This window comes from Hemiscyllium ocellatum, chromosome 12, assembly GCF_020745735.1.
Source record: "Hemiscyllium ocellatum isolate sHemOce1 chromosome 12, sHemOce1.pat.X.cur, whole genome shotgun sequence".
NCBI classification, from domain to species: domain Eukaryota; kingdom Metazoa; phylum Chordata; class Chondrichthyes; order Orectolobiformes; family Hemiscylliidae; genus Hemiscyllium; species Hemiscyllium ocellatum.
The window spans coordinates 35,913,343-35,927,359 of record NC_083412.1 but is presented as its reverse complement, the minus strand read 5'-3'; the positions used below and the strand labels follow the sequence as shown (position 1 = coordinate 35,927,359).

At 41.5% G+C, this 14,017-nt stretch overlaps 1 protein-coding gene across 1 annotated transcript in view; it reads right to left on the bottom strand.

Annotated features, from left to right (window-relative positions):
* The window catches only part of LOC132820916 (superoxide dismutase [Cu-Zn]-like), a 59,320-nt gene extending 48,474 nt beyond the window's left edge, over nt 1-10,846 (bottom strand). Inside the window, exons 1-2 of the mRNA XM_060833273.1 lie at nt 10,643-10,846; nt 4,764-4,857 (exon numbers count right to left, since the gene is read on the bottom strand). Coding sequence (XP_060689256.1) covers nt 4,764-4,857; nt 10,643-10,846 — 298 coding nt within the window. The remainder of the gene's footprint in view (nt 1-4,763; nt 4,858-10,642) is intronic.
* Between the last annotated feature and the right edge of the window lie 3,171 nt (nt 10,847-14,017).

The window sequence follows — 14,017 nt, the reverse complement described above, 5'->3', positions numbered from 1 at the left end:
TCTGATACACTCAAAACAATATAACAAAAAACTCTTTCTAAGTATAAAAAATATAAAACATTCCGAATTGGAGATTTTCTCCCTTGTTCCCAGGGAGCGTCACTTCCTCTCCCACAGTCCATCTTACCCTCTTCCAACCAGTGCCCCACCCTTGACCCAGGTGTTCCTCAATAAAATGAGAATTCAAATATAATATAAAGCTAGAGTTAACAGTGAACACCCCACCCCCACCCACACCCACATCTAAATATATTTGAGAATATTAATACCATATATAACTATAAGATTACAATCTCAACATGTAATACTTAAATATAATACCACAAAATAACAGGGGAAAGAAAAACAACCCCGCTCCTAAAAACAGAAGTAAAATAGAATAAGGTAACCACCTCTCCCCATCAACATTAACCAAACGCCCCAACATATATATATATATATATATATATACATACACACATAGGGGGAAAGATAAGAAAAGATGAAGGGATGTAAACCAAAATAATGGGAAAGGCAGACCAGCGTCCACAATCTCTTACAGTTTATTTAAGAGAGTCCAAGAATTCCTTAGCCTTCTCCGGTGATCCCAAGTTATATATGGATCCTTCGTGGCTAAAGCGTAGCGTCGCTGGATATCGTAAGGAGTACTGGATATTTAAGTCCCTTAAACGCTTCTTCGCCTCATCGAATGCCTTCCTCTTTCGGACCAAAGCTGGGGAGAAGTCCTGGAACAGCATGATCCTGGATCCTTTGTGGGTCATAGCTTGGGGATCTTTTCCCAGATTTCTTGAGGCTTCCAGGAGCATCTGCCTCTCCCTATAGCTCTGCAGCTGGAACAGGACCGGGCGTGGGCGCTGGGTTGAGCCGGGCCCACGTACTGTGACCCGGTAGGCCCATTCTACCCTTACCTGGCCTGATCCATTATGCAGATTTAAAAGTTGTGGCAGTCAATGCTCTAAGAATGCTGTCAGCTGACCTCCCTCTTCCTGCTCGGGCAGGCCCAACAACCGAATATTTTTTCTACGACATCGATTTTCAAGGCCATCAATGTGGTTTTCTAGGTTCTGGACTCGATTCTCGAGAAAACGGATGTGGTCGGCTGTTGATTTTATCCCAGTCTCTGAGGCTGCGGCCTTCGACTCCACCTCTCTGACTCGGCACTCCAATTCCTGAATGTCTCTGCCCTGCTTCTGCAGCTCGGCTGATAGTGCTTCTCTGCTCTGCCGAGACTCATCGATAAAAGCATCAATCTTCGCCTCCCACCTGGCAAACATCTCCTCAAAGCTCATCTTCATTGGTAAATCTCCTGAAGTAGCTGAAGACACCTTTGTTGCAGATGAAGAGGGAGAGGGTGGGGGAGGGGTCCCTGCTTTCTTAGAGCCGCCTGTTCCCTTCCCTTTACTCATTTTCCAGCTAGTATTAGACTATTTAAATGTACTAATAGGTAACTATTTAAGGTTAACAACTATTATAAATGGTTTAGTGAGTGTGGTGGGGGTGGATAGCCCACTTTTCCCAAGTTTTGGGTAGAGCACTGTGGACTCAGTCTTGCTGGGTCGCCGCCATCTTGGATCCCCCGTGGTCTCAGTTTTAACATAACAACTCAGGACACTAGCAACTTGTTCAAACTTAATCTTTCTATTGAATCAGACTCCCTCACCTTTTTAAACTTTATCACGGTAATTGTGTTTGATATCACATCTTTTATTCATGGGTTTATTAAGTAATTAAATTCCTCTTTTAATCCGGAAACATTTTAATTGGTTCCTTAATTTGACTTGTACTATGTTTTAATTGAAGTGTGATATAGCTGCACACTAAAAAGATCAAGATTACACAAAGGGGGAACCAATTCACCCCTCCAGACTTGGTCATGACATCACTGACCAGAAACTGAATTGGGCCAGCCACATAAGTATTATGATGATAAATGTAGATCAGAGGCTGGAAGGTCTTTGGCAAGCAACTCAACTCCACACCTCTTAACGTCTACAGCTCCTTCATAGACAGTCCCTGAGTCAGAAGATGGCTATCTTCCACTCTGGAGTTTTGGGTCCTGTGATTACAAAACAATATAATGCTGGATTCACACACCCTGACCCAAGTGGGTTTTCTCACATTCCTTCCACTCTTTGTTGTTGGCTTCCAACCATCAGAGATGTCTAAGATTGTTGGCACCTTCACTGATACTGTTTTTCCAATTTGGTCAGCCAAGGGTAAGAAATTCTCATAAGGTGGTAGAGATGTTGCACTTATTCACAGAAACTTTGAGGACATCCTTTACATGATTTTCTCTGCCTTCCTGATAATCATTTGCCGTCATGAAGTTCAGAGAAGAGAATCTGTTTGAAAGTCTTACGTCATGTGTGCAGATGATTTGAACGAATAAAATAGTCGTTATTGTCACATGCACTCAACGAGTGCAGCGAGAAAAGTGTAACGTCGCCTCTCGGTAGCAACTTAGGTACCGATACTTTAAGTGTTGTTACAGAGTAAAAGCTAAGCGTGGGAACACAGTTTAAAAGTTCAAAATGATAAAGATGGAATATAAAGTACTAAGTTTTGGTAGTTCTAGTTTTTTCCAACATAAGTCCATGCCTGCTGGCTGCAGAACATGAGGCAATACTACCTCTACTCGCTGGCCTCCACCCCAGACTAACTCTGCTGCCACCAGGACTACGACCCATGCTCACCCTGCTGCTGTCGCTCCGGGTCCAGCCCATGTTCGCTCTGCTGCCATCGCCCTGACTTCGACCCATGCCTTTCCAATGCAGCTGACTGACTAACTGGTACCTTGATGCCAGAGACATTGGATTTGCAAGATTTTGTAGAAACATCACTGGTGACATTTTGCCTGGGATTTGGGATGCCTGTTATATATTTCCAACACTTACAGGTCAGGTAGCACTACTGCCTTGTAGCCTATGAGCCTGGTGCTGGGTTCAACGTCTTTGCCATCAAATTGTCTGTTCCTCAGTGATGTTAAATTTCAAAATCAATGTCTGGTCTCACTGAAAGGAGACAGCCAAACCGGTGGTTCACTGTAAATCCCAATGGATTCAGGGGATGGTATCGCATAACAGAAGCAAGCTATGGGACTATGTTAGATTAAACATAAAATGAGATGCCCATTAGGTGACCTACCCTGTTGCAGACAGCAGGTCGACTCCTCTGTTGTTATTGCATTTGGTCATATTTCTTTACTTAAGGATGGTCATAATCAAAGTGTCTTAGAGATCCATGAGCATGCACTCCTCCGTCCAGACAAGGGAGATGAGGGCAAGTATTCAGACCAAGAGTGCTTCTCTGCTGTAGTTCAGCAGTTATTCCATCTGCATTGGCTGCTTTGTTGGTTCTCAGTAAATCTCCTTATCATGACTAGAACTGCGTCATCATTCCATCACTATCTTTGGATCAAAATCTTGGAACTCCCTTCCTGAAGGCACAGTGTATGCACCTAAACCAGATGCACTGCAATGTTTCAGCTAAGTACTTAACACCTTCTCAAGGGCATTTAGAGATGAGCAACAAACCGTAACCTATACAGCAAAGATAATACCAAGTGAAAGAAATTTTTCAAAATTCTAGCGCTCTTTCTACATCTGATATTGGATTAATTAGCCTACTTTCCAATTTTATCTCTATTCTTTCTTAACTATCAGGATTGTGTTTGCTATCTTCTAGTCCTTGAGAAATGCTCTACAAGATTTAGAATATTGGAAGATTATAACCAATGCCTCTTATTTCTGAAGCTACCCCTTTATAAAACCTTAGCATGAAGGTCATCAGATCCAGGAGACTTATTGCTACAAATTCAAAATAATTTCTCCAGTATTGTTTCTTCGATGACTGTATGTCTCACTTTGTAGTGCACTAGGATTTATCGACAACAGAGCATTCAAGAGCTCGAGCAGACCATGTGGAAGCCCTTAGAAAAAGTCTGTAATGTTTGTCTTTTTAGCTTTACTTCTTGTTTTCCTCACTCATACTATGTATATCTATAATCTACTGTAATCTTTCTCTTTATTTTTTCTTGTACCTAAGATAGCACCGTGTGTTGCTGACATTGTACAGTTTTGACTGTACTCCTGCTCTTATGTAACATGAGAACACGTGTAATAAATTTAATTCTAATTCTAAACAGACAGATAATCTGCTAATTCTTACAACACTTCCCCACCATACTCCAAAAGGGAAAAAGCTGTGTGAGAAGAAATAAAATGAACAAACTGATTTCATTATCTCTCAACCCGTGGCTTCCCATTATTTCTGGAATGTATTTTATGCCATTTACTGTGAAGAACTAAAAATCCAATAAGATGTTCAAAAATCTCCACTTCAGATGTAAATCGAGAAAAGAAATGCAAACACAATATTTGCTCAAAAAGATAAAACAGGCCAAGAGATATGTCTTTACCCATATAAACCACAATGTCTAATGGTAATTAATGATTAAGGAACCCAGGCTAATTCTACCTCTGCATATATCTCCTCCAAAAAATTCTATAATTTAGAAATGCAAAGGACAGCAAGAGCACCTTAGCATTGAAAACTGCAAATAGATTTATTATTTCCAATTGTAGCATCTCTCCCCAGAAGCATTTCATTTTCTCAGAACCCCTGAAGACGACCTTTCACCATTTCTATAACAATGAAAACTGAGAACTATTCACATTTACTTAACTTGCATGAATTAACACATTGGCTGATAGATATTAAAACTATTGATTATTTGGAAACAGCAGAGCCTGTATAGTACGCACCATTAGTAACGTTGCCCAAAGAACAAACATAAAGTCCATGTTTTCCTGGTTTCAATCCCTCAATAGTCCCTTGTACAAACACTTCTTCAGTTTCCTACAAGATTAAAAAAAAAATCCAGGTTCATATAATTAAACATGAATCTTTATGAAAGTCTAATAATTCAAGTGAGGGATATGTACTGTGAAAGTGAGTAGTTAGAAATATGGTTATTAGAAATGGTTTAGTTAGAAATATGGTTGCTTCTTGTAATACAGAAAAATGAAGATGCAAAGGTCAGCTTTCACTCTCACTATTCAGAGTATGTCAATTAAGCTTTTCCTGTACAGAATCCAATTCTTGGTACTGACAATCCAAGGGCTAATTTACAGTACCATTTCTCATCAACCCTGCAATTTATTTTTGGTGTACTTGGTTTCCATCAAATACCAATATAAGGACATAAGAAACAGGAGCAGGAGTATGCCATCTTGTCCTTCGAGCCCACTCTATAAGATTATGGCTGACCTTTTTGTGGCCTCAGCTCCACTGACCAACCCTCTCACCATAACCCTTAATTTTTTGAACAGAAAATGAATTATCATAGCTTTAAAAACATTTAATGAGGAAGCCTCAACCATTTCACTGGGCATGGAATTCCACAGATTCACAGCCCTCTGCATGAAGAAGTTCTTTCTCAATTCGGTCCTAAATCATCTCCCCCTAATACTGAGGCTATGCCCTCTTGTCCTAGTTTCACCCGCCAGTGGAAACATCCTCTCTAGTTCTATCTTATCTATTTCCTTCGTAATTTTATATGTTTCTATAAGATGTCCCCTCATTCTTCTAAATTCTAATGAATATAATCCCAGTCTACTCAGTCTCTGTAATAAGCTAAGTCCCTCAACTCCAGAATCAACCTGGTGAACCTCCTCTGCATCCCCTCTAGTGCCAGTGTATCCTTTCTCAAGTAATGAGACCAAAACTGCACGCAGTACTCTAAGCATGGCCCCACAGCACCCGACACAGCTGCAACATAACTACCCTGCTTTTAAACTTAATCATTTTAGCAACGACAGACAAAAATATGCCTTCACACTCTGAAATAAAACCTCTTTGGAACTGTCAAAAGAACCAACATACATCCTTCAGTCTTATTTTCAACATTAATTAATGTCTTCAGCAAATCAACCTAGGTTTTGTATAAATGGTGCATTTTAAATTGCCATTGGGAAGTCCTACAAATAATCTAATCTACAAAAAAGTGGGAGGCAGGCCCATCAATGAGATCAGCTGTGTAGACTGTCAATCAAATGTTAACAAGATCTGGCCATGACATCATTTAGGGTTCACATCAGTGATTGTGGGTGCAATCAACAGATCCTAAACTCACTTTTCCTGTCTATAACTATAATCACATCATGTTTTCAGTAATGCTTCTGATATCAAGATGTAGAATTAATTCCGTCTCATGGAACACTTGGAATTAAAATCCAGATCAACATTATGTTGACTGGTAAATTTTAAAACTGTCTAAATACAGTCTTCAGATATGCCTATCAAGTGGTATGGCATGAGTCTTTCAATTCTGCTTCCTAATTCCACAGATATTCGCAACTATCCCATAATTTCTTTTCCATTAATCTCTATCTTTAATATCCAATTTTTCTTACTGTTTCCAGATCTCCCATGACCTTAACCACAGAATTTTGTCCCATGGTCAATTCAAAACTCACTTCCCATTTATTTCCCTAAAAGTACAGGATTGACCTTAAGCATAGCACCTTGGCTTCACATCTCACTTCACCTCAAATTGTGACACCTACCATCTGTATCCTTCATTTCTACAACCAAATCCTTATCACACAATGTCCAACCCTGCAAACTATCCTCACGTTTTCTGAGAATTTTCTCCTTAGTGAGCATTCTTCATGGTAACGAAAACATCATTGGATTTTTGAGAAAGACCAATGCCCAAGAAGCAATTAACATAACATTATTATGTAATCAAAGTGATCAAGTGTCACTGTAATTTACATTTATAGTCAAATATGTAATGATTGATCATTATTTTGAACTATGGAAACATTCAGGCCACACAACAGCAACAAGTTCCAGACAAAATGCAGAAGAGTCAGCAACTTATAGTTGAAAAAGAATATCCACAGGATAAGCACAAGAGGCTATGAAGTCTTGGATTTTTTAAAAAAAATATACTATCTACATAGAAGTTGAACACTTGGTTCCAAAATAGAAGTGGTAAAAATATAGAGGATTTTACCTGGTAACTGCTGAGGACGGCATAGTTAGACTCAAAATTAAGTCACAATTCAAGACAGAGATTAGGAAACATTTTATTGTTCAGAAGTTCAAAGCAGGCCACAGAAAGCTGTGGATGCAGAACCGTTTTACATATTTAAAGAAGGGATAGACAGATTCCTGATCATTAAGGGAATCAAAAGTTATGGGGAAAGGGCAGGCCTCATTCCTGATGAAGGGCTCCTGCCCGAAACGTCAATTTTCCTGCTTTTTGAATGCTGCCTGACGTGCTGTGCTTTTCCAGCACCGCTCTAATCTTTACTCTGATCTCCAGCATCTGCAGTCCTTACTTTCACCTGTTTGAAGACCAGTAGAGTTTCAGCAGGTAGGCATTTTTGCATGTCAAAACATTTTTGAGCATCTAATTAAGAGTTAAAACAAAGTCACATGCTTTTCTGCCACTTTTCTTAACCTAGTCAAAAATCATGATACTGATTCCCATGATCCTCGAGTTGCCAAGTAAAAATGACAGCTTTTCAGAATTAGAGGCGGTTTAGGATTAAAATATTCCTTAACTATGTTGTCAAATCTTGAAACATTTTAGTGTCTGGTGTCTCAGGGAAATTTAGGCTTCTAATAAAGTAGAAGCTGCAGCTCCACACTGTCAGGAGAATTACTCGCTGCATTTCGTCTGCCACGGTGTTGTTCATCTGGAAACAATAATACATTTTTTCCACATATTGGGCCCGGTCCTCAATAGTAGGGTCGAATGAATCAAGCTTCCTAAACAAAGGCATGATGTAAGAAATGCTTACCATAAATCAAATTGTTGCAACAATTGTTGCAGGCAGGTTTCTTTAGGATCATGCTTTACCTCTATGACCAATAAAGTAACTCCACAGAAGCTGATATCCATCATCAACTGACCTTTTGTGTACACATGAACAGTCCTTGACATTAGTACCACCAATTCTGTATCCAGACAGCCAGATTTCCCTGTATCCCATGCCTCCTTACTTTTTGAATGAGTCTAACACGGACAACCTTGTTAAATGCCTTGCTAAAATCCATGTACATCACATCCACTGCTCTACCTCCACCATTGTTTGGTCACATCCTCAAAGAATTCAATAAGGTTTGTGAGGCGTGACCTGACCCTCACAAAGCTATGCTGACTATCTCTAATCAAACTATGGTTTTCCAAGTAATCGTAAATCTTGTCTCTCAGAATCCTCTCTGATACTTTGTCCACAACAGATGTGAGACTGACTGTTCTGTAACTCTCAGGATTATCTCTGTTCTCTTTTTTGAGTACCGGAATACTTGAATACTACAGTGGACAGTGAGGATGCAAAGATCATCACCAAAGACCTGGCAATCTCTTCCCTCGTTTCCTGTAGTAACCTAGGGTATATACCATCTAGTCCAGGGGGCTTACCTATCTTCATGAACTTCAAAGTTTTCAGCCAATCCTCTTTCTTAATATCAACCCTTTTGGGCACATCAGTCTGTTGCAGGCTGTCCTCTGAAATGTCAAGGTCCCTCTCTGTAGTGAATACTGAAGCAAAGAATTCATTAAGGACCTCCCTTACTTCTTCCGACTCCCGGGGCAAGTTCCCTTCACTATCCCTGATTGGCCCTACCCTCACTCTGGCCATCCTCACATAGAATGCCTTAGGATCTTCCTTAATCCTATTTGCTAAAGCTTTTTCAGCAATGGCTGTCTCAACAACCTCCACATTTCTATTGTGTATTTCCATGAAAATATCTGTTCCCAATTTAGGGCCCCCAGTTCCTGCCTAATAGCATTGTAATTCCCCCTCCCCAATTAGATTAAATTAGATTAGATTCCCTACAGTGTGGAAACAGGCCTTTTGGCCCTACCAGTCCACACCGACCCTCCGAAGAGTAACCCACCAAGACCCATTTCCCTCTGACTAATGCACCTAACACTACAGGCAATTTAACATGGCCAATTCACCTGACCTGCACATTTTTAAACTGTGGGAGGAAACCAGAGCATCCGGAGGAAACTCACATAGACACGGGGAGAATATGCAAACTCCACACAGACAGTCGCCCAAGGATGGAATTGAACTTGGGACCCTGGCGCTGTGAGGCAGCAGTGCTAACCACTGTGCCATCGTGCCACCCCTAAATACTTTCCCATACTGTCTCCTCCCATCTCTGTCCATGATTATAGTAAAGGCAAAGGAGTTGTGATCACTATCACCGAAATGGTCTCCCATCTAGAAATCTGATACCTGGCATGGTTGATTGCCAAGCACCAAATCTAATCTGGCCTCCCCTCTAGTCAGCCTATCTGCATATTGAGTCAGGAACCCTTCCTGACGCATCTGACAAAAGCAGCTCCATCCGAACTACTTGAACTAAGGAAGTTCCAATTAGTATTCAGGAAGTTAAAGTCACCCATGACAACAACCTTGTTACTTCTGTACCTTTACGAAATCTGCCTCCCAATTGGTCCTCCTTGTCTCTGTTGCTATTTGGGGAGCTGTAGATAACTCCCAATAAAGTGACTGCTCCTCCTCTCCTGTTTCTGACTTCCACCCATACTGAAAATGTGTTGCTGGAAAAGCGCAGCAGGTCAGGCAGCATCCAAGGAACAGGAGATTCGACGTTTCAGGCATAAGCCCTTCTTCAGGAATACCTGAAGGGCTTATGCCCGAAACGTCGAATCTCCTGTTCCTTGGATGCTGCCGGACCTGCTGTGCTTTTCCAGCAACACATTTTCAGCTCTGATCTCCAGCATCTGCAGACGTCACGTTCTCCTTCCACCCATACTGACTCTGTAGACAAACCCTCCTTTTCTGCAGTTGTGATACTATCCCCGATTAGCTGCGTCACTCCTCCAACTTTTACATGCACCCCTATTCCTTCTGAAACATCTAAACCTTGGAACATCTAACAACAGTTCCTGCCCCTGTGATATCCTAGTCTCTGTATGGCCCCAACATCATAGCTCCAATGCTCTAAGTTTGTCACCCTTATTCCTGATACTTCTTGCATTAAGACAGACACACTTCAAGCCATCATACTGACTGCCCCTTGCCCTATCAAGTGCCTATCCCTCCTCACAGACTCTCTGCATGCTGTATTTGGCTGCTCACTACCTACTCCATCATCTGATCCATAGCTCAGGTTCCCAGCTGAGATAGGTGAGAATGTTTGTTTTGAAGAGTATACAGGTTCCAGACAGATAGTTGAGTGAACGGACAGACATCTGGCAGGTAGAATATAATGTCAGAAAATATGTAGTTGGCTTCACAATTAAATGGAGAACAACTGCAGAATTCCATGTGCAGAAGAATGCAACGTCATTCGCGGGTGCACATGATGCGGAGCTGTCAACCTTCTAACGCACATGCGCACCACTAAAATTCCGAGACCGTTATATCGACGCCCTGTCACTAAAGATCAACCGTTTAATATCCGCGACAAGTAATAGCTTGCAACGAAATATCGTTATTCCCATTCTATATAAATGTTTGAGAAACAAAGTGAGAGTTTGTGTAACATTAACTGTACCTCATGGCGCCCCACCCTGACAATTTTTTTCTCTAGAATGCATTTGAGACCAGCAACGTCTACTACACTTTATTACTATTTACACAACGCTTACATCCCATTCGAAGGTGACCGTTCCTTGGATCGGGCTCTCACTTTCCTCACCCTTCAAAAGACAAATTCCCGTCGCAATCATGTTCTCGGCTCCACCGTCACCAATGAGAACTGAGCATGCGCCTTTAACACCCCCCCGCCCAAAACACCATCCAATGCGCACGCGCACTCGAGAGACGGACTTCGCCACGTGCTGAGTTAACATGTTGCTTCGCAAAAGAGAAAGTACAAGAAAGATATATCACGGATGTAGATGCCTCATTACCCATTGGTGTAAAATATACAGAGGAATGATAATGTAATGAGGGTCATTAAGATGCTCAAACATAACTTACTTGGAGTTAAGAATCAGACTTTCTCTGCAGCGTGAAGAGGGCGACTGGAGTGGGTGAATGGGTTAGAATACCGTTGCAGGACCATCATTCGTAAATCGATAAATTCTTCAAATGTTACCACCTCAGGTCTCTGCCACCACAATATGAGTAAATTGCTTGCCTTGGGCAAATAAAGATCTTGGTCCACTAATAACAAACCCCCTCCCTTTGTGTCATAGAATCATCAAGTCATAGAGATGTACAACATGGAAACAGACTCTTCGGTCCAACCCGTCCATGTTGACCAGTATCCCAACCAAATCTAGTCCCATCTGCCAGCACCCGACTCATATCCCTCCAAACCCTTCCTATTCATATACCCATTCAAATACCTTTTAAATGTTGCAATTGTACAAGCCTCCAATACTTCCTTTAGCAGCTCATCCCATACATGTGCCACCCTCTGCATGATAAAGTTACCCCTTACGTTCTTTCTATATCTTTCCCCTCTCACCCTAAACCTAGGGCCCTCCAGTTCTGGGCTCCCCCACTCCAGGGAAAAGACTTGGTCTATTTATCCTATCGATGCCCCTCATAATTTTGTAAACTTCAATAAGGTCACCCCTCAGGCTCCAACACTCCAGGGAATACAGCCCCAGCCTGTTCAGCCTCTCCCCATATCTCAAATCCTCCAGCCCTAGCAACATCCTTGTAAATCTTTTCTGAACCCTTCCAAGTTTCACAACGTCTTTCCGATAGGAAGGAGTCCAGAATTGCACGCAATATTCCAACAGTGGCCTAACCAATGTCCTGTACTGACACCACATGACCTTCCAACTCCTGTACTCAATGCTCTGACCAATAAAAGAAGGCATACCAAACACCTTCTTCACTATCCTATCTACCTGCGACTCCACTTTCAAGGAGCTATGAACCTGCACTCCAAGGTCTCTTTGTACAGCAACACTCACTAGGACCTTACCATTAAGTGTATAAGTCCTGCTAAGATTTGCTTTCCCAAAATGAGGCACCTCACATTTATCTGAATTAAACTCCATCTGCCACTTCTCGGCCCATTGGCCCATCTGATCAAGATCCTGTTGTGATCTGAGGTAACCTTCTTCACTGTCCACTCCACCTCCAATTTTGGTGTCATCTGCAAACTCACTAACTGAACCACTTATGCTCGCATCCAAATCATTTGCGTAAATGACAAAAAGTAGAGGACCCAGCACAGATCCTTGTGGCATTCCACTGGTCACAGGCCTCCAGTCTGAAAAACAACCTTCCACCACCACCCTCTGTCTTCTACATTTGAGCCAGTTCTGTATCCAAATGACTAGTTCTCCCTTTATTCCGTGAGATCTAACCTTGTTAACAGGTCTCCCATGGGGAACCTTGTCGAACACCTTACTGAAGTCCATACAGATCACATCTACCGCTCTGCCCTCATCAATCCTCTTTGTTACTTTCTCAAAAAACTCAATCAAGTTTGTGAAACATGACTTCCCACACAAAGCCATGTTGACTATCCCTTGCCTTTCCAAATACATGTACATCCTGTTCCTCAGGATTCCCTCCAGCGACTTGCCCACCAATGACACCAGGCTCACTGGTCTACAGTTCCCTGGCTTGGCCTTAACACCCTTCTTAAACAGTGGTACCACATTTGTCAACCTCCAGTCTTCCGGCAACTCACCTGTGACTATTGATGATACAAATATCTCAGCAAGAGGCCCAGCAATCACTTCTCTAGCTTCCCACAGAGTTCTAGGTTACACCTGATCAGGTCCTGGGGATTTATCCACCTTTATGCGTTTCAGGATATCCAGCACTTCCTCCTCTGTAATATGGACATTTTGCAAGGTGCCACCATCTAATTCCCTATATGCTACATCTTCCAAATCCTTTTCCATAGTAAAAAGTGATGGAAAATACTCGCTTAGTATCTCCCCCATTTTCTGTGGCTCCACACAAAAACCGCTTTGCTGATCTTTGAGGGGCCATATTCTATCCCTAGTTATCCTTTTGTCCTTAATGTATTTGCAAAAACCCTTTGGATTCTCCTTAATTCTATTTGCCAAAGCTATCTCATGTCTCTTTTTTGCCGTTCTGATTTCCTTCTTAAGTCTACTCCTACTCCCTTTATACTCTTCTGAGGATTCACTCAATCTAGTCTGTCTATATCTTACTCATGCTTCCTTTTTCTTACCAAACCCTCAATTTCTTTCATCATCCAGTATTCCCTATACCTACCAACCTTTCCTTTCACCTTGACAGGAATATACTTTCTCTGGATTCTCATTAGCTCATTTCTGAAGCCTTCCCATTTTCCAGCCGTCCCTTTACCTGCGAACATCTGCCCCCAATCAGCTTTTGAAAGTTCTTGCCGAATACTGTCAAAATTGGTCTTCCTCCAATTTAGAACTCCAACTTTTAGATCTGGTCCATCCTTTTCCATCACTATTTTAAATCTAATAGAATTGTGTGTTGCATATAAAGGAACCAGCTGTTACGAGAATATACAAGCACGGTGCCACATTTATTGTGCTGACCAACACTATCAGTCCTGCATTACATGAAGAATGTACATATGTACAAATATATGAATTAGGAGCAGAGGATGACCACTCATCCTTTCAATCTGCTCTGCCTTTCAACATGCTAGTGGTTGATCTGATTACATAGCATTCCCACTATCCCTGATAACTTTATCAAGAATCTATCCACATTTGCATTCAAAATATTTATATATTAAAAATGTGACGTGAGCAGAATTCCATAGATTCAATGCCCTCTTGAAACAAAATTCTCTTTGTCTCTTATTTTCAAATCTAGCGAATGTTACATAAACTGTTACTTTGTTTCTCAAACATTTATATCGAATGGGAATAATGATAATAACGACAATTACTTGTCGTGAATATTAAACGGTTGATCCTTATGGGCAGGGCGTCAACATAACAGTCTCGGAATTTTGGTGGTGCGCATGTTAGAAGGGTGACAGCTCCGTGTCATGTGCACCCACGAATGACGTTGAACTCCTCTGTATATGGAATTCT